A 23,669-nucleotide genomic window follows, 5' to 3' on the forward strand; every position below is an offset into this window, starting at 1 on the left:
TTACAAGAGTGATGTGAAAGTTTTTACATTGATGCTTTTATTAATATGGAAAAAATAAAGTAAAATTTGGGAGTGTGACAGAGGAAGACAATGGTATATAGAAGTGCTGAAAAGAATGCTGATCCACTATGGGCATATCATCCAGAGGTAGCTGTGCTCCAGGGCTTGGCTGGAAAGGTCCCATTGCTTTAATGTTTTTTTTTAGGTTTCCTTTAAAAAAAAAAAAAAGTATTTTGGGGTTTCAGTGCCTGGTGTTGATGGAGAAAGTGTTTCTCCTTTCAACTTGACTGATCATGTCATACTTTGTATCTTTCGTACAATAAATTTAACTAATCCTATTTGTGGGTAAATTGAATTGATAAAAGAAACAGTTGTAAAATTAAGTAGCATTTAACATCAAATATCTCTTCTCCAGAAAGTGAAAGATAAACTGTGTCAAAGAGCTATTGGGAAGATCAAGATGAACTTGACCAAAGATCCTAATGTGAGCAAAGACCACTCTGAAAGGACTGAGGAAACAGGCCTCTCTGAAAGGACACAGGAAACTGACATCACATTATCTGAAAATACTACTCAAAATGAAGAAGGTAATTCAGGAGAGGTGTAGTTTAGCAGTAGGTATACAACTGAGTGACTTGTTTAGATGAGTATGAAAATACGTTTTAGTTTTCCTCTATTAAATCAATGTACTTTTTGGAAAAAATGGGAGAAGGTAACATCTAGTAAACATGCATACAGTTTAAAATATTTGTACTGAAGTATTTTCCATTTTTTTATTGCTTTTTGATCAGATTCTGTGTTTTCTTATTTTCCATATTACTCTAGTATAACCAGTGCTGTATTTTGAGTCTTAAGCTCTGCCCTGCAGCTCTTTTCTTTTTAACAAAGACAGTATTAAAATGGGCTTGCCTTCCTAGCTGTTTGGCACACTCCTGCTTGCTAAATACTAGTGCCTACTAACTCATCTTTAGAATGTGACCCACTAACTTTGAGGAAGAAACAAGTACTTTGTGGGGTTTTTAGACTTTGGAGTTACCATACCTGTACTTCTTGCAGACTGTGTTATAGCAGTATATAGCAGATATCTTCAGTGTTGACACGAGTCCGTCCTTTTTACAAGCTCATGTGTTGGAGCCAGATTTGGTTTTTGTTGCTATTTAAGAGCTTGAAGTGGAAGTAGCTGGAAGACTTCCCCCTGCCTGCACAGCTTGTGCAGGTGCATGTGCCTTAGCAGTGTACATTGTGCTGGTGGCACAGAAAGTCTAACGTTTTTCAGCAGAAAATCAATGGGATAAGCACAGTATTCGAGTGTGCCAGTATAGTGCTGAGTGCCGAGTACAGGGGGACGATCACTTTCCTAGTCCTGCTGGCCACACTATTTCTGATACAAGCCAGGATGCTGTTGGCTGCCTTGGCCACCTGGGCACACTGCCAGCTCACATTCAGCGTATGGACATTACGTACAGCTGGTCCCTTACAGTTTCAGTGTCCTCAAATGGAAAGTCACTGTTCCCACACTCATGGTCCTCCAACTTAGAAGAGCAGGAAGCCCAAGGTCCATCAGTATTATTAAAGACTGAGGCTAAAAAAGCATTGAATGCCTCTGCTTTTTCTTCATCCCTGTTAGTTAGGTGACCATCTTCAACAAGTATTGGTCCAATGTTTTCTTTAGACCTCCTCTTGCTTTTAGCATTCTTTAAAAAGCCCTTCTTGGTATCTGACACAACACTGGCCAGGTACAACTCTGAGGTTTGGCCTTTTCTGTCTTCTCCCTGCATATATGAACCACAGCTCTGTGACCTTCCTGTGAAGCCTGACCTTGCTTCCAGAGATTGTACAACTTTTTTCCTCTTAGCTCCCTGAGGAGTTCCCTCTTCAGCCAAGCTGGTCTTCCACTCCGCTTGCTTGACTTACAACACAATGGAAGGGGCTAAACAATTGTCAGGAATAGTTTACATGTGATTGACCTGTGTTGGGGCAGGGTTATAGCTGAGGGACATCTTAATCTTCCTTCTAGGCTTATTATCTAATTTATAGTTTAAGGAAAAAGTGGGGTTAAAATTCTGTGGCTTTTTTATATAACAGCCAAAATTTTAAATACTGGTACTTAAGATAAATTAAAAATTTATTATCTGTGACTTCTGTATGTGCTATTCTGTTTAACAGAAAATAATAAAGATGCTCTTCATACTCCAGTTAATGAAGGTAAAAGCAAAGCAACTGCAAAATTGAAATCTGCAAGAAACAAAGCCAGCAAAGGTATGCACGAGCTTTTTCTAGCTACAGCACTAGTTGTTTTTAATAAAATAATTTCATACTAACTTTTTGTGAACATATAGATATAAAAACCATTCAGTCTTCATACTTTGTTGTAGTTTTTAAAATTTCATTTGTTAAAAGATTAAAATAGTCTTGTGGAAATTTTTGTGCTGTTAGCCTGTCTGAACAACACAGATTTAAAAAAGAAAAGAAAGTCCAACCACAGGATTTCAAGATAATTTGCCCCCAGTCATTTACAGTAAGGTTCAGGTGTTTATGGGAGAAGTGCTACATAGTGGGTTTTTTGTTGCTTTCGTTTTGTCACCACATTCTGTGGTGACTGCATATTTAAATGTTTCAATGTAATATAAAAAACTGAAGCAAGATACAAAACTAGTTTAAGAAAAGAAATGGGATCATGATATGAAAAGAGCCTTTTGCTTATACTTAGGACAACAGAAAGCAGCAGCAGCAGTGAGGTCTGTGAGCAGAAAAACCAGCACAACTGTAAAATCCGGTAGCGAAAGGTAAATCCTTTTTTCTCCACCATCAAAACCATGATGTGTGTTCTAGCAAGGAAATTTAATTCAAATATCTTTCTTTCCCAAAACCTACATCTTTAATATCCTCTCTTCCTAATACACAGATAAATATTTAAGAAAAAAAATTTCCTTGAACTGGTACTTTTGAACCAATAGCATGTTTGACAGCTTCACACTTTATCATTGCCTAAGAGCCTGTAATTCTTTTTTTTAATATACCTTTTGTGCATAGAGTTAACATACACTCTAGCCAACAAAAGTTAGATTTTTGGCTTATATTATTACTCTTCTTCCGATCACTTTTTCTGCTTTTTTAATAACTGTTCTGTGGAGGAATCAAATTTTTCATTTTTACTTGAATTCTTTTTCCCCCCTCCACATTTTTGTTCCTTGTTTTAAAACATATAGTTGATAAGCTTCTAGAAATGACTGCTAAGTGAATATATACAATGCATTCCTTCTCTTACCATCTTGTAGGATATAAGCATTAAAACAACATTATCTTTGTAATTTTCAGCTGTGCTCACTCTTTCTCAAGCAAGTAATCCACAGACTTTAGGGTGACCAGGGTCAATCACTCCCGTTCACCTGTTTGGTGTTTACTTTGATACCACCTAATCTTTTGGGGGTCTTGCTTATTTTGCAACTGCTGACACTTGGTTATCTTTACTGCTGTATCACTTGGAAAACATTAATGTATTCTTCTCAAAAAATAAAAAGCTTATAATTAGTAAGAAGTACTTTTGCTCTTTAAGACCATGTTTCAAGTTTGTTAATATAAAAAAAAACTTCAGTTTGCTTAGTCTTTTTGGTCTTACTTTAAAATATTTTACATTTCAGTGGTGATGAAATGCCAGAATCAGTCCCAATGTCAAGGCCTTCAAGACGAGCAAAAACAGTGGCACTTGAAAAAACAAGAATGAATCTTTCAAGACTTTTGAATAAGGAAGCAGATCAATGAAGAAAAAAGGAGAGAAAGTGTCCTTTGCTAATGCTGGTAGTTAACATCAGACTTGAAAAATAAGTCATATTTAACTTTTTTTTTAATATTATGATCATTTGTAATTCCATATTTTTCTAGGAACTTTTGATTTTTTTAATGTAGATGTCTTTGATGATTTTCCTCATAAGAAGTCCATTATTCATGTAATAAAACATTAAAATATTACCTGAACAAAACTTTGATTTTTTTTTTACTTCATAAAGAAGAATGCTTTTTATTTGCAAATAAAAATTACTGTTGGTGGTAAGTACTTAATAGTTAAAGCTGTTTTGATATTTAACATTATTCAGAGAGAATGTTTGGTGTGGAGTGGTTGCTTGTGATGGCAGCAATTTTGAATGTACCTACCTTTAATGCACCTACTTTCTTCATTAGCCTGTGCATCTGCTGACCAGGTTTTATTGTTCATGTTAATGTAAAAGAGAATTAATCTTAATTATGAATTCTGCTTCCTGCAGATATGTGTCCACTTTATTTTAAATAATGTCAATATGGTAAAACTGAGTTACTGATTTTACAAAGCCTAGAAGTCTGCTATTGATCTTGACCTTGTTATATAAAATCAGTAATGTGCTTTTAGAAAAGCATAAAAATATTTGTGGTACAAAATAAGATCCAATAAGGAAAGAAATACTAAAGTACAGAAAGGGCAAAAAATGACATACTTTAAGGTCTGTGTACTGTCTTTTTAAAGTGGCATACAATTGTAATTTCGTTGTAGCTTTGAAGGTCACAAACCTTTTCCTAACGGTGTATCTAGGAATAGTCATGAGTTTTACAGAGACAATAGAAGATTAACTTTAAACTGCACATCGTAGTCACTGGTGACTGGGCACAGTCACTCTGGAAATGCTAGCTTTTTGGTTTGGAAACACCCTGTCAATCATGTCTGTCGCTGTTACAATACAGATAATTTCCAAGGCAGTCGAGAAAACTCATGTCAATTGCTTGACATGTGCATCTCAACTACTGATGCTGAATGTAGCCTTCTAAGGAACTTGCATTTCAAATAGGTAAATATACTGTAAGTGATCTTTGGTAATTCTCAGAAATGGCTTAGGGGACACAAAGGAAATGTAGCGTTCCCAAAGTGTAGTGCCCAAACTATTAAGCTATTTTCAAGCTTGCATATAGAAAACAGACAGGATTGTGTTGCTTTTCCTCCCTTTCAGTTTTTGTTGGAAACTTTTCAAGCCACAAAATGCCATGACACACTTTTCTGCTGAGATTTGCTGTTCAGAAACTTATGTAACAGTGAATTATTTTTATTCATAATTTTAAACAGAATTTTGAAGTCCTGAGCTTCCTCTTTGATAATTTTCTTCAAATCCCCAATTTGTGTTCTTATGTGAGTTTGCTTACATGCAACCACTTGAGATCAGAGGCAGCCTGTCCCCTTAAATGCTGCCTGAACATGGTTCAAAAGGGTGATGTGTATATTTCAGTTTTTCTCAGTTGATTGTCAATCAGAGCTTCCCTTGTGCTTTAAAGTTTAGTTATTTGTTTTATTTCAGTTACAAGTTCTCTCTCACCCTCACTCTCATGAGTGGTTTGCTCTTCTGCCACTAATACATGTCAACAACTGCTGCTCGTCCACTCTTATTTTTGGTTGAAATTAGTTTCTAGGAAAAGCAGGAGCAATAAAAATTTATAAAGGCTTCTCTGGGAATACCTTCCTGAATAAATTGAAGACCTTCAGTTTTGCTTTCTTGGTGTCCTGTTGTGCCTTGCCACACATGCAGGTTCTGTCTCTGGCCTCTCTTAGGAATGCTGGACTGAAAAGATCGGGTTTCCCTGAAGTCACCTCTCAATCGGTGGAGGTCTCTGCTGTGGATATGGCTTCACTGGTGTGTAGTAATAGAAGACAGGCATGGACAAACTGGAGTGAGTTCAGTGGAGGCCCCCAAGCTGGTCAGAGGGCTGGAGTGCTTGCCCTGTGGGGAGAGGCTGAGGGAGCTGGGCTTGTTTAGCCTGCGGGTGCTGGGAGGACCCCCAGTTACCCACAAGGAGTCTGCTGAGGAGATGGAACAAGGCTCTTTGTTGCATGTGATGGGAAGAGTAAAACCAATGGGCACTAAGTTGAAACTCAGACCAGAATATAAGGAGAAAAATGGAGTAGAACAGATTGAGAACAGTTGGACCAGGTTGCCTGGAGAGGCTGAGCAGGCTCTGTCCTAGGAGGTTTTTAAGGCCTAATTAGATAAAGTCCCAAACCACCTGCTCTGACCTCACAGCTGGCTGGCCTTTGAGCAAGACGTAGAACTATGGACCTCCTGAGGTCCTTCAATGCCTGAATTACCCTATGATCCTCTTTCAGGCTAGAAACTTGACCAGCAACTAGCAGGTAATTTCCAGCCCCCCTGGGCTCTTCCCCTGCCCTGTTCCCTGTCGAGGGAAGGGTTTTGGTGTGCTCTTGCAAAATTACTTCATCTTTTGAGGAGGGGTGGCTGCTTAATTGCAAGGTAGGATGATCAGAAGTGTGTTGTATTTTTCAAAGGTGATTATTAGCAATAATCAATTTTTAAATGCATGCAGCTGACTTTCTGAGAAAGTCACGTATGGTAGCAATTGTGTACATCCAAAGGTGATAAGGAGCCATGTCTGGAAGTATCTTACTACCTGCAGTGAAAAACTCTTGACTTGGTATACGTTACTTTTTCTAGCTAAAATAATGTTTGCTGATTTTTATTTACTTTAATTCTATGGGTTGAAGTTACCTAACTTCCTAGGTGCTTAATTAAGAAATAAAATTTTAATCCGTAAAATATTTTAATTGGCTTAAATCCAGCATCTTTGTTGCTCTGAACCAGTTACTGTGCATCCTCTCTCTTTTTGCTGGCTAAACAGAACAGGGTGTCAAACACGAGCCACACTAGACCTAGACTCGATTCCATATTAAATAAGGATAAAATAGCAATGGACACTTGTCAAACTTAAAATGATCCCATGTTTATTCCTACACTACTTTTTGTTTCTTAAAACCAGTTTTGTGATTGGTTTTGCTTGCCTAGTCAGGCTCTTCAGACTACAAACTATGATTTTCTCTTGCTAAGTGTCTCCTTTGGCTGGTCACACTCTCAAGATGAAGGGTGAGTACTGCACCAAGAACATTTCTTTTTCTAGTTTTGTTGTCCATTATCTTACTTAAAGAAGTGGTTCGTGAGCTTGAGTTATGCCTGTTTCTGACTTCCCATCTGAAAACTTTTGAACTTGTCAGCCAATTGAAACTCAACGTGACACCAAGGAAGGGACCATAATTGTTGAAAGTTATTGAAAACAGCTGCTTGGAGGTGAGTGAGACATGTCTGTAACAGAAGGGTTCTGGTATTTACTCTGTCTTTGAAATGAGAAAATCCACGTGGCACCTCCTCCTTCAGGCACACAAACAGGACACCAGCTGCATTAGTTCCAGTGCCTGGAAGGCTGCTTTTACGTCCCTCTTTGGATAGCCCTGACTCCTGACTGTTCTTTGTACTTTGGTGGGGCTCCACTGAAGTCAACTTCAGTGCCTCTCTCCCAGGAAGTTTAATTCTCTTTTTGGCTTTCTTGCCGCATAGAAACCAAGTGCATTAAATAGTTGAGATACAGAAAGACCCTCTAGACAGTGTGGCATGATGATGAATGTTCATTCTTTTAATCATGTACTGTCTGACATTCCAGGGACTCAATATCCTTGTGGGATCTTGTGAGACTTAACAGAATTCACAACAATCTTTTTATTTCAGTTACTGGATTGCACCTGCAAACCAACAAACTTCTGTAAAGAAGAATTACTTTGTTAAGTAAGATGATAATTCTAAGTGAATCCTTAAAACCTTTGTTTTAGAAAATACAATGTCTTCCAAGGAACTTTCCTTCTGGAAAATTAGTTCTTGGCATGTAAAGGACACACAACTTACCAATGTTGAATTAAGAAACGTCTACTCTTAACTACTGCATGTATAACTCCAGAAAAGAGAAAGCCATCATATGGTTTTATTCTAGCACTTTTGTTATAGCTCTATTAATAATAATAAAGTGTTGATGAATGAAGTACATGAACCTTGCCAAAGCTGATCTAAGCATGGACTGTCTACAACGTAGTCAGCGACAACCATTTACTACTTCTTTGAGTAGTAGTTTAAAACGTTGATGTTTACACATCATTTGATGTTTACATTGCATTTCCAAAGTACACAGGGTAAAAAAAAAAAGAAGTAGGAAGAGCATTTACATCCATTTTAATTGGTGGCAGGCATAAATTCATAAAAACAAAAGGGGAAGAAAGACCATTTAGCAGAAACCTTAAGAAGTGCAGATACAGATTTGTTGAATGACTATCTTTCCCGAGATTCTCCTGCAGGCTTGGCCTTTCTTTTAGACATTTATGGTCATTACGCACTGTCACACAGAAGTTCTCAAGATAAATGAAGATGAAAGCATACTGGAGAAACAAACTGGTGGTTCGATACATTTCAATCCATCTGCAAAGGAGATCTCATAATTTACCTTTCCTTTTTACTGCTTTGCTTCGAGGTAGTAGGTCTCCACCTGTTACACATTTGTTTGAATTGTTATTACCATAAATCTTTACATGGTGACCTATGCCACAAATTACATAATATATTAACTTTCGTGCACAAAAAAAATAAAATTGGGAAATAATAATTAAAGAACATAGAAAAATCACAATAGTATTAAAGGGGAACATCTGCTTCTGATATAAATTTGTACTGCAAGAATTTCATGATGGTCAGATGTGAAACTTTTTTTAAATATAAAGTACATCAAAATGAATAATGCTAGTAGTAATGTAAAGCCAAATCGCACAAGATCATTTCAAGATCAATGTAATAAATGCTTATTATTCAGCAGAAAAAAAAATCAGGAACAATGTACAAAACAATAGTGCAAGAACAGCTGCAATCTATTTGTTCTCATCAGTTTTGAGATTTTGGTTAAAAACTTTACAGCTGGCGAGAGATGCTGCTGAAAAACTCAGATTCCACTCAGTGGGCTGATTAAGGCACATCTTTATGGACTTCAAATGTTCATTTTCTGTGTTCATGTCTATTGAATTCTGCGGCTCCGAGACTTTCACTTGTAGTGTGCTGTGAGAAAAGAAGTGGGGGTGGGAGAGGGGAAAAAAAATGACAAAAAGTTTAGTACATTTTCCTCTTCCCCTGCAAACAAGCAAGCAGCTAAGAGGCAAGATGAGGTGGTGGCAGATGGTGTATACTGTTGGGTTTTTTTTGTTGTTTTACTGCACTATGTTCCAGAAACACCGAGATCAGAACCTGACTGTGCTGCGCTCTCCATGTTGTAAAAGTAGATTGGGCTTGTTTGTGTTGAAATCGCTGAGGTCCTGTTAATTCACAGAGGCTGTCCGAGGTCAGGCTCCTGCTAGCGCTACTCCTTTGCACGGGGAGAGGTGTGTTCTGCAGGCTGGCCTTTCCTGGATCGTGTCTGGCTGGCTACTGTAAAACCAGAGAGCACGAGCTGGGCGAGAATTTGGGGTGGTTGTCTTTTTTTGCTGACATTGTTAATTTAGTACAGCCATGAAAGGATTATTATATAGACAGCTTTTATTTTGTTTCAAATCTAGGAAAACTAATACGAGAAGGGAAAGAAACCCAGCCCTTTGTGGGGATCACTAAGCACATTAGGACCTAAATGTGGATTGAATCATACTCTCATTACTGACATATAGAATCACAGAACAGAATTATAGAATGGTTTGAGTCATCTAGTCCAACCCCCCTGCAGCAAGCAGGGACATTTTCTACTAGATCAGGTTGCTCAGAGCCCCGTCCAACCTGACCTAGAATGTTTCCAGGGATGGGGCATCTACCACCTCTCTGGGCAACCTGTGCCAGTGTTTCACCACCCTCACTGTAAAAAAAATTCTTAATATATGAGCACTGTAATTGTGCACACTCAGAAGAGAAGAAGGTAGAGGTTGGAAATCCTAATTTCAAACCTCTCCATCCCTACTATTTTTTTTTAATTCTTACTGCCTGCCTCCTGCAGTGATCTGTGTCCTATGTGCAATTCATTGTTTCTCACCATCCTTTTCAAAGATTTCAAGAACTGCAAGAATGATACAAAGTTGGAAATATTTCTAATGATTGAGATAATAGATATTAAAAATAAAGTTCTATGTATTGTAATTAGGGGTAGGAAGGAATGATCATGCTATAAACTACCCGCACACATCTTGTATCAAAGGGGCGTTTAAGCTGCAGGAACATCTCTTGGTTCTTGCTGCATTTCAGGGAACACGGTCCATCATAGGACTTAGGTGCAAATTATCAAGGATTGAATCTGCTGAAGTATAGTGTTCACATGGGCAAACAGTCTAGCTGAGGACATTCAGTAATTACAAGACTATAACCTAAAACATATTAGCTTGTGTTACTCAAATAGTATTAGCTGACTGGTTAAACTTTTTCCTATGATGTCATGGCAAGAGGGAAAGACAGCTTGTGTAACAACAGCTAAAGTAACAATTTATTGTTATTTTTCACAGATCATCTGAAACACAGTTTTCATTCTTTTACATTTTTATGCAAGCTCTGCAGAAGGCTGTGTGCCTTTCTGACATGGTGCTGAAACAGGCATTTCTAATTTACCGACCCTAGTTCCTAACCCTCCGTAACTGGGGTAACTGCTCCCATGCCCTGCAGTTCCTTGGGGCCTTATTCTTCTGCCTCTGTTTTTTGCCTTGTACCCTTTGCCTTCATTCTTTTCTGGTTTGCACACACTCTTGTTGCTCTGATCTTTTCCTTTCCGTAGGAAACACAGAGCGCAAGCGTAGGTGACAGAGAAGACTTCAGTCAGCAAGATTACTTTCTTGAATTTACCACCTCTTTAGACTCGAACCTTTGCCCTCATTTGCTGTGAGGAAAGTCAAAGCCTTTTCTTATAACCATGGGGTTAAATGTATCTATGAGATGGTACTAAAGCTGACTTCTGAAGTCTTGCATCTTTCCTCACCCCTACTGCCAGGTAGCAAAACTTAATTATTTCTGTTAAGAGTTTAAGTAACAACGAAATGGATAGGGCTAGAATGTTGTTTTGTTGTGAGGTTTGGTGGTTTATTTGGTTTGTTGGTGGGTTGGTTTTTTTTTGGTGGTAGTTATTATCTGAAAGGAACATAAATGCCTTGGAAATCAAGACATTGCAAACTATCAAGTAGTATATACCTGCAAAGTGCTTTAAAGAACAGTATTTCTAGTGTCTTTAAAGCAGTAGATACATAAAACTTGTTTAATGCTGGGCAAGTGCCAGACAGAAAAAGCTACAGGTTCGGGCTTCTCAAATGATTTGGCATGTTACTTCTGTATATAAACTAGGAATTGCACTAATCTGTATGGCCTGTTTTCCAAACAACGCTGCTAACAGTATCAGAGCGTGTACTCGGGTTTGGTGTAATCGTCACCATAATTCCTTCCCATTTGCTTGGACTGCAAATCAAAATGCAGAGTGCTATATAACACGGCCAAACAGCACCTTCCCAGGAGCTGACTATAATGGTTTCCCCCTCTGAGAGACTGTCCTACTCTTTATCTTTTAGCTGCTGTACATGTTTCTGTATAAGGTGTAGAAGACAGGACTGAATTTGCAAAACTAGAACTGAAGTATGTGCTGGTAACGGTCACGCAGTAATTTACCCTTACAAAAGAACTCTGGGAAACTCACAAGTTTGGCATTTTAAGAGAATGCATAAAAACAGGAATAGAAAAATGTTAAATTAACGTTTTTTTCAATTCCCCAGTAAGGGTAACATCAACATAAAAAGCTCAAGTACTTCAGAAAATTTTACTCAGTAAAAAAAAAAAGTGGAAAATAATATGGTTAGAGATCTGCATTAATATATTAGTTAACCAAGAAGAACCTAGTCTTTCATCTTGCTTTTCATTCTTTTACCCGTAGTGATTTATTTTCTAGCTGTTGATATAACAAGGTATGAAAATGGTGTCTTTAAATAGTATTTTTAAAGCAGAGAATGTAATTAAGTTGTAAAATTAAATAGAAGCAGTTGAATTTCTCCAGCCAGATCCATCAACAGTTTCTACTCTAAATTTCATTCCGCTCTGCTTACAAAAGGTGCACTGTGCCTTAAGCATTCCTAGCAAAAGAAAGAGCTGTTTCATACAGCAACCTCCTCCTGTCAGGAGGAACTGCAGGTTACAGACTGATGCTACCACAAGCCGTGAAGCCTATTTCGGTAGAGCCTGAAACTAGGCTGCAGAGAACCTCTACTCTACATCCTCCCGGAGTTCTCCACTACCAATGCTTGCACCATTAAGAGGCTGGAGGTCCCTTTAACTTCCTAGACAACAGGCATTTACTGGTCTTATATCATGGTCTCTAAAAAGGTTAGAATTTCCAGTTCTGAAGCCATCTGTTTACTACTCCAGCAATTGTCATCTGTTTTGTTTTTATTCACTTGGGATTGACTCAGTTTATCAGCTTCTGTGCACGTGATTTTTTGGAAGTCAGCTACAGGTGCTCCTGTAACATGGAACATGAATTCCAGCCATGGCGTAGCCAATAGTTCTGCTTTCACTAGTGAATTCAAAGACAGGCCAACAGTGCTTTTTAGCCCAGTGAAAAAGAAGAAAACCATCTTAATTTTTTGGAACATTCTTTGTATGATAAACTTGTGATATTTCTTGAAAATTCAGATGTTTTTCTTCATCTTTAATTACACTACCCTCTACCAGCCCTTGTCCTCTAACTACTCTTGAAGTGCTGGTAATGTATTTACTGCTTAATTTAGAAGATTTCGTATTTAAGTGTACGGTAACTGGGTCCTGATCATTCTTGTCTCTTCTTAGGTCAAAATTTAAAAAAAATAAAGGAAATGAGACTATACCTTTTTGATCTCAAACAGTAGCAATTTTAAAAAATACATCTCAGGAAGCTAAGCTGTGTGTTGCTGCAGCCCTTTAGTAAGTGCTGTTATCACTGCTCTGTATAAGGACAAAGATTTTTGACTCTGTGAGTGAGCATATGTGAACTAGTGAAAAGGGGAGGAGGCACCGGGTACCGCACAGAGCAGTGAGGATGAGACACTCTAAGGTCGTGTACAGTGACAGGACACGCTGTTGTGCTGATGCAAGCTGAGGATGTCCTCACATTCTGTTGGCTTTCTTTGGATGCTGCTGCACACAAAAGTAATGGGTCTAGAAAACTGTCAGTGATGACTCCTAGACACTTTTTTCCCCAGGTATTATAACTCTCAATTCCAACTCACCATTACAGAATCATCTCCGAGTTCGCTATCAACAGCATTGCAAAGAAGAGGCAATTGCTTATGTTAGTCTAACAAATCATAGCAGCCAAATCAGAATAATGCTGATGGACTCTGAAGTCCTATCTAGGCTCCCCTGGCTAAGCAGACAACCGTATGTGTGGTTAAGTCTCCAGGCCTGCTAGGACCTAAAGGGATCATCTCTCTCCAAAAAAATTTTCCTCCTATCATTAAGCAAAAGGAATTAAATAGAAAGGTCTTTGAATTCAACCTTCTACTAAAGCAAGCAACAAGGGGCCTTCCCATGCTCCAAAGAGCTAAAGAAAACCCTGTTCTTTTCCATACTTCCAGTTAAAACTACTTGAATAGAAGTATTTTTGAAATTTTGCTTTTCTTTTTTTAGTCTTACTCGAGTCATTGTTATGATAACAGAAATACTGATTTTTAATAGGAGGACGTGAGAGATATATGAAGTTACTATGTAAGCTGATAGGCTGCCAAGCACAAAAAGAAAATAATATTTTTTGAGTTTCTTGTTTTCCATGCAGTTTGGGACTGCGTTCTTTAGGAAAACCAGGAATTTGACACCTGTTGTACGAAAATGACGAAGTTAAAAATGTGGCTAGCTCAAGTCCATACATTTGTTGAGTCAATCTGTGTTTATGACATGTCAAGGCCATGCAGAAAAAGTAGGACTAGGGATAAACAGTTCTCATCTGTTAGGTGACTCCTCCGCATTTCCTATCAAAGAGATGATTAAAGGTTGTGCATTTGTATGCTTTAAAATGAATATGGAAGTATCACTGTAGGGTTACATTTCTCTAAATCTTTCGCAACACTCATTTCATAGACTAAAAACATCTCATTCCCAGCTAGCTGAGAGCTAGGTCAGACTGTTTTCTTACTCTCCTGTCTGACAAAAATTCTGCAAACTGAACTTGTTAGACACCACCATCAATGATGTGCAAATTTCTAGCTTGGAAAGCATAAGAGCATTCGTGATATATAGCAGCATAGAAAAAGTTTCTCTGTACAGACTACTCAAACATTTCCCAGAAAAGGAAATAGTGGAATGTATTAGGTTAAAAACTACAATGACTATAGTAGTCTCAGCATGCTTTCAAAGAGATTGATTTGATAATGCAACATACATTGAAATTAAACCAAGCACGCACAGTCAGATTTATTGTCCCTAAAACTTAAACTCCTCTTTCCACAATGCCAAAATGCAACAAAGAAATCTCCAAAGAAATGTCTCATTTCCATTTATCAAACGGATTCTCATGGTAATAAGAAATAGTATTTTTCAGCTGAGTGGATGGAATCCCATTTGAGAATCAGAGAGAGAGAAAGAAATGCCCTGGAAATAGACAGCATACTCAACTAGATTGAAGCAAGCTGACAGATAAGCAATATCCAGGGAGTCTTTTAAAAATTCGACACAAGAGCTGGGTTTACCACAGCTGGACTACTAAGACAAATAGAACAGTACACGAGAGAGAACCAGGACAGCAGGTGAACTGAATGGAGACAAAAAGACAGGGTGAGAAGTCAGAACCAGCCATAGTTCCAGACTGAAATTAAGGTCGAAAAGTTTCTTTTGCTCTTCACACTAACTCAGAAATGTTTTCTTGGTTTGAGGTGAGAAAAAATGGTGGGAAGAAGAAAGGAAATAGGAATGAATACATATGAAATATCTGAGAAATATAACTAAAAGAGGCTAGTAGGAATTTGCTGAGCACTTGTGGCACATCAGTGAAAGAGGATTACTCACTGGTAGCTATTTCCTGAAGCTATATATTGAAATATCCACACACTGTTCAAGCTTTAAGTTTAACTTGCAGAGACAAAATTATACAGCAGTGGATGTTTGCTGCACCTTTTACATCACTAATTCACCTTCAAAGAGCTCAGCACAATAGTAAAACCAAACAGCATATTGTATGCATAAAGACAACAGTTTCAGAGTGCGGTCACAGAAGTAACGACTTTCTCCCCAAAACCAGACAGCTATAGAAAATGTTCTCACTCCCTTAAATGTAACAGATCATAGGCAACATAAAAGGTTCAAATTGCAACTTCATTGCAGAAATCGGGAACTGAAACAAGTAGTAAAAAAAAAAGAATAATAATTAATCAGACTTGTGCAGCCATGGAAGCACAGAGGTCAGTCCTGATGGCTCCCCGAAATACAGGACAGCTTTGAATGTATGTTGGCAAGTTTAAGTATAGACACCATTCCTGCTCCCTTTTAAAATTATAATTATTTAAAGCAGCCTGACTTAGAAAGTTATTTAGAACTGTGATCTTTTTGATAAGAATCACTATGTTTTGTGGTAATAGAGATTATTTAGCAGTCCAACATAAGGCACAGGGCTCTTAAAGAACAAGGAAGCAAAATATCAATGTAAGCTGTCACTGAAATGGGTATGAAGAAGTGATAAAATTTTAGGGCATAATTTACTAGTGATGATAGTAGTAAACCTGTTATAGCACACTGTCTTCAAAGATCTTGGAAATAAAAACCAGCTAAGATCTAAGAGTTGAAAGAAAGCATCATTAATTTTATGATGAACATAATTAATTCTTAGCATCTAGGCACTACTGTGAAACAAGTCTGCCTCTGACCATCAGTTCCATGGAAGAAAAATACCTAATTTCTATGCATTATTAGAAGCTAGTAGCATGCAAATAAATTTAAAAAACCTGAACACCTGTTGTGCAGATGAGTACTGCTGTATTTGCCTTGGAAACATATTACAAGAGAAAAAAGTTTTTGTTATTTTTATTCTACTTATTCATAATTAAAAATGGTTTTGAACGAGGTACAATAAGGCTGAGGCTTGGAGGTGCAGAACTAAGTATGCCGGTTCAGGCAGTTCTCAGAGGAAACAGAATGCCACCATCTCAATACTGTGATGAATGCAGCTATGTAAATCTTGTCATTTGAGTTGGATTAATCTCAAATCGTTAATTTCTAATAGTTTTTTGACCTTAAAATGCAATCATATTATGGAGGGAGATCATCTCAGAAATATCATGAGACAGTCCCTGCGTGGTTTATAAGCCACCAGACTTCTGAATTAAGGAAGGTCAAACAATAATTTGCAAATAAGTCATTTCCTTTTCTGAGATTTCTACTACTTAAATATAATTTAAAAACAGCTGTGAGCAGTAAACTGATAAATATGAAATATCTCAGGAACAAATGTGATATACAAAAGAAGAATTTCTTCAAGAATACATCTCTAGAACTTTAAACTAGGAAGTCAGGTAAGAAACACCACCACAATTTTAATAATGGATACCTTAAGTACAGCTCTTAAATTTATATTTGTATTGTAAATAAATTTCTTAAATTTTAAAAAGAAATGATTGTTACCAAATGTTTTAAAATCTATGCTAATTGCCCCAATAAGAACATTGAAACCTGACTTTAAGTCTTTTTTTTTTTTTTCCCCCAACATTTCGTCTCCATTCCAAATGGAAAACATGACACACAGATAAAAAAGCACCATCTAAGTGAGGATAAGAAAATATTTTTTTTGCTTAAGAAAAATATCATACGGTATTCTTAGATCTTCTAGACAAGAACTTTTCAGCTAGGCTTCCATTTCATGTACCAGAAAATAATCCATTATTTGAAGCAAATAATCACAGCACAGCAAGCTCACTACCCTGGACTTCAGGAGAGCAGACTTTGGCCTCTTCAGGGACCTGCTTGGGAGAGTCCCTTGGGATAAAGCCCTGGAGGGAAGAGGGGCCCAAGAAAGCTGGGTAATATTCAAGGACCACCTCCTCCAGGCTCAGGAGCAATGCATCCTGACAAAGAGGAAGGCAGGCAAAAACGCCCTGAGGCCTGCATGGATGAACAAGGAGCTCCTTGATAAACTCAGACACAAGAAGGAAGCCTACAGAGGGTGGAAGCAAGGGCAGGTAGCCTGGGAGGAATACAGAGACATTGTCTGAGCAGCCAGGGAGCAGGTCAGAAAAACTAAAGCCCTGATATAATTAAATCTGGCCAGGGACATCAAGGGCAACACGAAAAGTTTCTATAGGTATGTCAGTGATGAAAGGAAGACTAGGGAAAATGTGGGCCCTCTCCAGAAGGCAACGGGAGACCTGGGTACCCAGGATATGGAGAAGGCTGAGGTAGTCAATGACTTTTTTGCCTCAGTCTTCACCAGCAAATGCTCTAGCCTCACCACCCAAGTCGCAGAAGGCAGAGGCAGGGACTGGAAGGATGAAGAACCGCCCACTGTAGGAGAAGATCAGGTTCAAGACCAACTAAGGAACCCAAAGGTACACAACTAATAAAATAAATAAATAAAATTAAATTAAAATTCTTAAAATCTAGCTTTTTATAAGGCACTATTAAAAAAATCCTCACGAACAACAAAGTAATTAAAAAATTCCAATTAACTTCTAAATTGGGACCTCAGTGTAGGTTCTATTTGCAGTATTTCAAAGAATTTATTTTCTCTTAAAAATAGTATGTTAGAAATGCTCTCAGTTCATAGGAAGCACATATCCCTATACAAATATATATAGGTACAGGTCTATAGATCATATATTTTTGTATGTTTCTATTTGTTAAAAAAGATAACCTGAGTTTCCAAACATTTTCTTCTGATTTGTCAATCCCAAGCACAATTACAGGCTGGGCAGAGAATGGATTGAGAGCAGCCCTGAGGAGAAGGACTTGGTGATGGTTGATGAGAAGCTCAACATGAGCTGCAATGTGCGCTTGCAGCCCAGAAGGCCAACCACATCCTGGGCTGCATCAAAAGCAGCATGGCCAGCAGGTTGAGGGAGGCGATTCTGCCCCTCTACTCTGCTCTTGTGAGACCCCACCTGCAGTACTGCGTCCAGCTCTGGGGCCCCCAACATAAGAAGGACATGGACCAGTTGGAGTTAGTCCAGAGGAGGGCCACGAAGATGTTCAGAGGGCTGGAGCACTTACTTCTCCTATGAAGACAGGCTGAGAGAGTTGGGGCTGTTCAGCCTGGAGAAAAGAAGGCTCTGGGGAGACCTTATAGCAGCCTTCCAGTACCTGAAGGGGGCCTACAGGAAAGCGGGAGAGGGATTTTGTACAAGGGCATGTAGAGATAGGACGAGGGGTAACGGTTTTAAACTGAAAGAGGGTGGATTTAGATTAGATATTAGGAAGAAATTATTTTCTGTGAGGGTGGTGAGACACTGGAACAGGCTGCCCAGAGAAGCTGTGGCTGCCCCCTCCCTGGCAGTGTTCAAGGCCAGGTTGGATGGGGCTTTGAGCAACCTGGTCTAGGGGAAGGTGTCCCTGCCCACAGCAGGGGGGTTGGAACTAGATGATCTTTAAGGTCCCTTCTAATCCAAACCATTCTATCATTTTATGATTCTCTCATTTTAAAATATCTAATAATATCTTTTAAATAACTAGGAATCAAACTTTGTTAAGGTTTTATATTACATTGAAACCACAAAGCATGACACTACCTCAATTACCACTAAGGGCAAAACTGTCAAGCTATGATGTTGTAGTGGTGTGTGCATGTGAATGCAAAATGCTACTCCTAAAATCTTGGCTTCCCATATAAAACAATTTCCATTCAGATACATCCATCTAATTAGTTGTTGATCATTGTAAAAATATCTGGCTTAATTAGAACCTGAAGGCTGTCAACAGCTTTCAGAAACACTCAGTATGATGGGGAACACTCAACATTCAAGGCTATTTTAAAGGGCAGAGAGTCTTTCTTTTTCATGTTGACCGTAGGAAACACCAGAGAAAAAAAGTCTGATGAAAAGAAAATGCTGTCCTTAAAATATGGCAAAAATCTTATTTGTATTAAATTAACATCTAGTTACCAAATGAATACCAGGAAGAAAGAACACAATAAATGAAAGACAATTTCTAACAGCTACCAAATGTTTACATACATCTGAAACATAATTTCAGTTAAGTTCATAAAATTTAGCACCTCTCTGTAAAGCTCTGCAAAGAAATGTTTAGATTTTCTCCTGAAATACTTTAAAATAATGAAAACATTTCTGTTAGTCTCAAATCTTGTTTAAACAATGTCTTTAAGGCACAACTGTGTAATTACAGCAAAACAAAAGGACTCTGCTAGCAAAAGGATAAACAGTGAATAAATGCAGCATTGTATTTGTCTTGAAAATCTGAAAAAGGTGTTGAATCATCAAAGGACAGACTACAACTATTTTTTTGATGGAGTGAAAGAGGAATTAGGGAAGGAAGATCTACCCAAGAACACATGCAAACAACAGCTCAGTCATCTCACACCACTGCAAATCTTCCCCTCGATTCTGGAACCAGAATCTGCACTTTTTGAATGGAACTAACTGAAGATTCTAGTATAAGACACTTTACAAGAATTTGGTGAAAGGAAAAAAAACACCACTAGCTTTAGCATATAAATGATACAGGAATGCAAATAAAGGCACAGAACACATGCCTCTATGAATTAAAGCATCTTTCTTAAACAGGAATATTTTCCCATGCTTAACACCAGAACGTGGAATTGCTTCAGTATAATTATCCTTCTTTGTGATCGTCGGACTACATAAATACTTTATTTACAAGTTACATCGTCACAAGCTGTGTTGATTGACCTCTATTCTTTTCTGTCTAACATCAACCAAAGCTCTGCTTTAAGGCAGTAAACTTAACAGAAGAGAGGATTTTAAAAAGGATATGTACTTGTCATATTTTCAAAAGTGCTAAGCAGGCCTGGGAAAACAGTATTTTCTCTTCTGGAGAAAGGCTTAAGCAGAAAGACAGAAGCCTGTCTGTATTTATATAGTATTAACAGTTCAACCACAGAATCACAGAATGAACCAGGTTGGAAGAGACCTCAGGGATCATCGAGTCCAACCGTTGCCCTGACACCACCCTGTCAACTAGACCATGGCACTAAATGCCATGTCCAGTCTTTTCTTAAACACATCCAGAGATGGTGACTCCACCACCTCCCTGGGCAGCCCATTCCAATGTCTAATAACCCTTTCTGAAAAGAAATTCTTCCTAATGTCCAACCTGAACCTCCCCTGGCGAAGCTTGAGGCTGTGTCCTCAAGCTTCCTTAGTTCCCTAAAGGAAGCTGAAAAATCTAACCATTTCCTCAGGACTGAGGACGAAAAGGCAGGCATGAGTTTCCCAATTCTTGAGGAAACTGAATTAAAGAGAGATAACAAAACAATACTGAATAAAATGATGGGGAAAAAAACCCCCACTTATGTACAAAACTGGGTATATAAACCCTACACAAAGGCTTAATGATCATGACACTAAGCTACAGAAATTTCCTTGCAGGTAAAGGAAACGAAAGACTTCACAGAGTTGAGTTCTTTGAAAGAAGACAGTAGTCTTCTAATCAAGTCTTAGTCAAATAAGCAAAAGCAAAAATCCATAGCTCAGAACCCTCCAAGAGAGCATGAGGAACAGCATACCCCAAGGCAATACATAAATGACCACAGTTTAAAACAAAACAGCACCCAAAATTTATACACCTCACGCTAGATTACATGATGAGAGAGAAAGACAAGGAAAGGAAAGACTATATAATTACATTTGGTAAGTGGAATTCCAGAGTGCAAAACAAGATGGAGTATTAGACTGTGGTATTAGAGCTCCTGTTGTTGCATTAAGGGGAATGAGGCAGAGACCATTAAGTTCATTAAATGAGTCAAGATTTATTATACATGTATAGTCAACCACATATCAAGTCTATCTTTCTGCTTTTACAGTTCTGTATTAAAAATGGCCCACTTACTGAGAATAGTCATTCATTTCAATAACGTTTCTACATTTTCTATTTATTTTCTTACTTTCTATCTGCTTACCCCACTTCACAGGTGAAACTTATTCTGAAGCCAAGTAACCTTCTGATGAAAAGCCTTTGTGAAAAAAGCTAAAATATGGCTGTTGAAAAGGATTTCTCAAAATCAACAGATTTAATGACTATTACACTACGTCTCTTTTGCATTTTACCTAACCTAATATTTTAAATTTGTTCCACACTAGGAGTGCAGAATGTACTCCTTTGTGAAAGAGAAAGCTGAAGACACTTGCTAAAAACAATTGTTTTTGTCACTAGATCACTGGTGTGAGACTAATGTCTTCCACAGTAGTAGGAAAGCAATTCACATTGTGTAGCCTTATTGCTACTGGATTGCACTACCGTAAGACAAATAAGCAACTAATACAGAGGTGTAAAAAGAGTTCACAAAATTTTCCCCTCACAATTTTAAGTAAATTTATGGCAATGGCAGTCAAATTTAAGAGAAGTTTTGTCTGCTGTCATATTAATATAGATGTTATTTTACATGCTCAATCAAGAGACCAATTAGAGTCATAAAAATACCAAGTTTTCACAGTTAGATTCCTAATTCTTGCAGTCAACTTTGAAATGATTACAAAGATTAGCAAATTCTCATTTTAAGTACTATGCTAACTTGATCTCTTTAAAAAAGCATTTAAAAACAGCATTCAAATATAACGGAAAATTAGAATTGAAAGTTTATATTCTCTGCTAACAAATACAATAGATTTTCTTCTAAAACTCCAGCCTACTTTAAGAAAAGCCAAATTATAAGGGAGAAATTGAAAAAGTTCATGTTAGATGAAGACAATATCCTAGCTTCAAGTGATTGGAACTGATTTTTAAAAGCTTTTGTTTGTGAACACCCACCCTGATACAAAAGGTAAGTAAATAGGTATGTCATGTCATCACAGCACACAGTACTGCCTGCTGCTGTAGTAGGTCCACAGCCTCCTTTGCATCTGTGAGAAATCCACACCCTCTGAAGTAGATTTTTAAAATATTCAGTACATTGTAAGTTCCTAAAAAGGAGTCTTTTACAGTGTCCCATTTTATTGTTGGATAGTAGTTTCTCTTATTTTAGCTTGGCTCTCTCAAAGCTTTTTTAGATCTAATCTGGCCAAGTCCAAAGCACGTCAATGTGGTCTTCAGTGCTACAAGGAAAAACACTGAACCACTCCCATGGAAAGAAAACATAAATGCTTTCCTAAAAACATGTTCACATAATTTTCTTTGCCACCACAGACAGTAATAATGTTTCAGTGTTGCTAAAGAAATTAAAATGGTCAGAACATAGCTTTACAGTAAAAGGGAACTGCCCCCATCAAATGCATTGTTGAAGCAACAGTTCAGAAGTCAAGAGGTAACAAACAGCATATGGACCGATGTGTCTACCATCCACCTTATCTTGAATAAAACAGGCAATATGAAAAAGTGATTAACTCTCTTCTGTTGCTACAATGAGTACATGGCTAGTTCTAGTTGCTTGATACTACCTTGAGCTGTAAGAACTCAATTGCTTTACTCTCACTTGCACATTCTAACAAAAACTGAGTATACATAAGAAGTCGGTAACAACGTTCTGCCTACCTGCCACAATGCTTCACAATAAAACAGCATCACACCACCTCTTTCTTTCAAGAATATTCGGTAAGACACAAAGATCAGTAAAAGTTGGAAGAAAAACTTTAAATATTGACCATAAGTGTGTATATAAGAACATTTCAAGCATGACAACAGAACAACGACATAGTTTATGATACCACATCAACAAAAATACAGTCCAAAGAACATATGAATGAATAATGATGTTTCCATGTGCATTAAATTTCCAGATGCAGGAATTATGTTTGAAAACACATGCATGCACAGCTAGAAATCCTGTTCCTTCTTTTTAGCCAGTAGCTCTACTCTAGACTAAAAACGTTTATATGATTTCCTTGGCTAGTGCAGGCAGTACATGATGCTGCATCAACATGCCAAAACAAGACATCCTTTTCTATATCAGACAATCCCCTGATACTGCAACAGTACACCTAGAAAAGATTTGGGGTTACAATTGCGGAGAAAAATCCAGAATCATAATTCGTCGTCATTGAACATTTCCTTTATCAATGAACTTTCTGTCATATCCTTTCTAAAGACAACAACTGATGTGAGAAACTATGAGTAAAAGGGAAAATAACAAAAACTGTAAATGAAATAATGTAAAATATCAAAATAGTTATCAGATTTCCTGAAGATCCCAAACTAAAGGAGGAAATTTATCAGGTAAATAAAGTTCAGTCCCAATTAAAACTAACATGAGACCATATCACAGTAATAGGTCTTACATTGCCATAGCAAGAAAAAGTTTAAAGATAAATATAATTTGAATCCAAACTTTTCTCAACTACAGTAAAAATTATGAAATAAAAGTATGAGAGAGCTCTTTCTTCATTTGCAAAAAAAGAAACAGATAGATGTTACCCTTCCCTTTTCTAGGTCTGGCTTTTTTACAGCAATCTTGTGTCAAGGTTTGAACTTCCTAAAAACAAGTCTTTTATGTTGAGTTTGGCCCCAAATCAGTGAATTAAATACAAAATAATAGTCTAAAAATGCTGTACTTTGGAAAAGCAGGGTTACACTGAATGAGCTTAATATGAAGAATTTTATATATCACATAAAGCACAAAAGAAATAAAGTATACAAGAGCCATAATAATGTTTATATTACAACTTAAATGAACTCTTTGGTTTATTATCAGGGATAGTTTTCTACAGTATAGAATACAAAGGGGGATATAAGATTTTGCTCTGACATTTT

The 23,669-nt window shown here is 37.5% G+C and overlaps 2 protein-coding genes across 3 annotated transcripts in view; one reads left to right on the top strand and one right to left on the bottom strand.

Annotated features, from left to right (window-relative positions):
* The window catches only part of NCAPG (non-SMC condensin I complex subunit G), a 28,849-nt gene extending 25,004 nt beyond the window's left edge, over positions 1-3,845 (top strand). Inside the window, exons 18-21 of one of the 2 annotated variants that reach the window (XM_068403591.1) lie at positions 416-587; positions 2,167-2,259; positions 2,711-2,786; positions 3,642-3,845. In XM_068403591.1, coding sequence (XP_068259692.1) covers positions 416-587; positions 2,167-2,259; positions 2,711-2,786; positions 3,642-3,762 — 462 coding nt within the window. In that variant the 3' untranslated portion in view covers positions 3,763-3,845. The remainder of the gene's footprint in view (positions 1-415; positions 588-2,166; positions 2,260-2,710; positions 2,787-3,641) is intronic. The other variant, XM_068403593.1, reaches the window with a different exon arrangement.
* A 4,944-nt stretch (positions 3,846-8,789) lies between these two features.
* The window catches only part of LCORL (ligand dependent nuclear receptor corepressor like), an 84,522-nt gene continuing 69,642 nt past the window's right edge, over positions 8,790-23,669 (bottom strand). The window contains 1 exon segment of the mRNA XM_068403735.1: positions 8,790-8,894. Within this exon segment, the coding sequence (XP_068259836.1) occupies positions 8,881-8,894 (14 nt within the window). The 3' untranslated portion in view covers positions 8,790-8,880.

Source organism: Nyctibius grandis, chromosome 6 (genome assembly GCF_013368605.1).
Source record: "Nyctibius grandis isolate bNycGra1 chromosome 6, bNycGra1.pri, whole genome shotgun sequence".
NCBI lineage: Eukaryota > Metazoa > Chordata > Aves > Nyctibiiformes > Nyctibiidae > Nyctibius > Nyctibius grandis.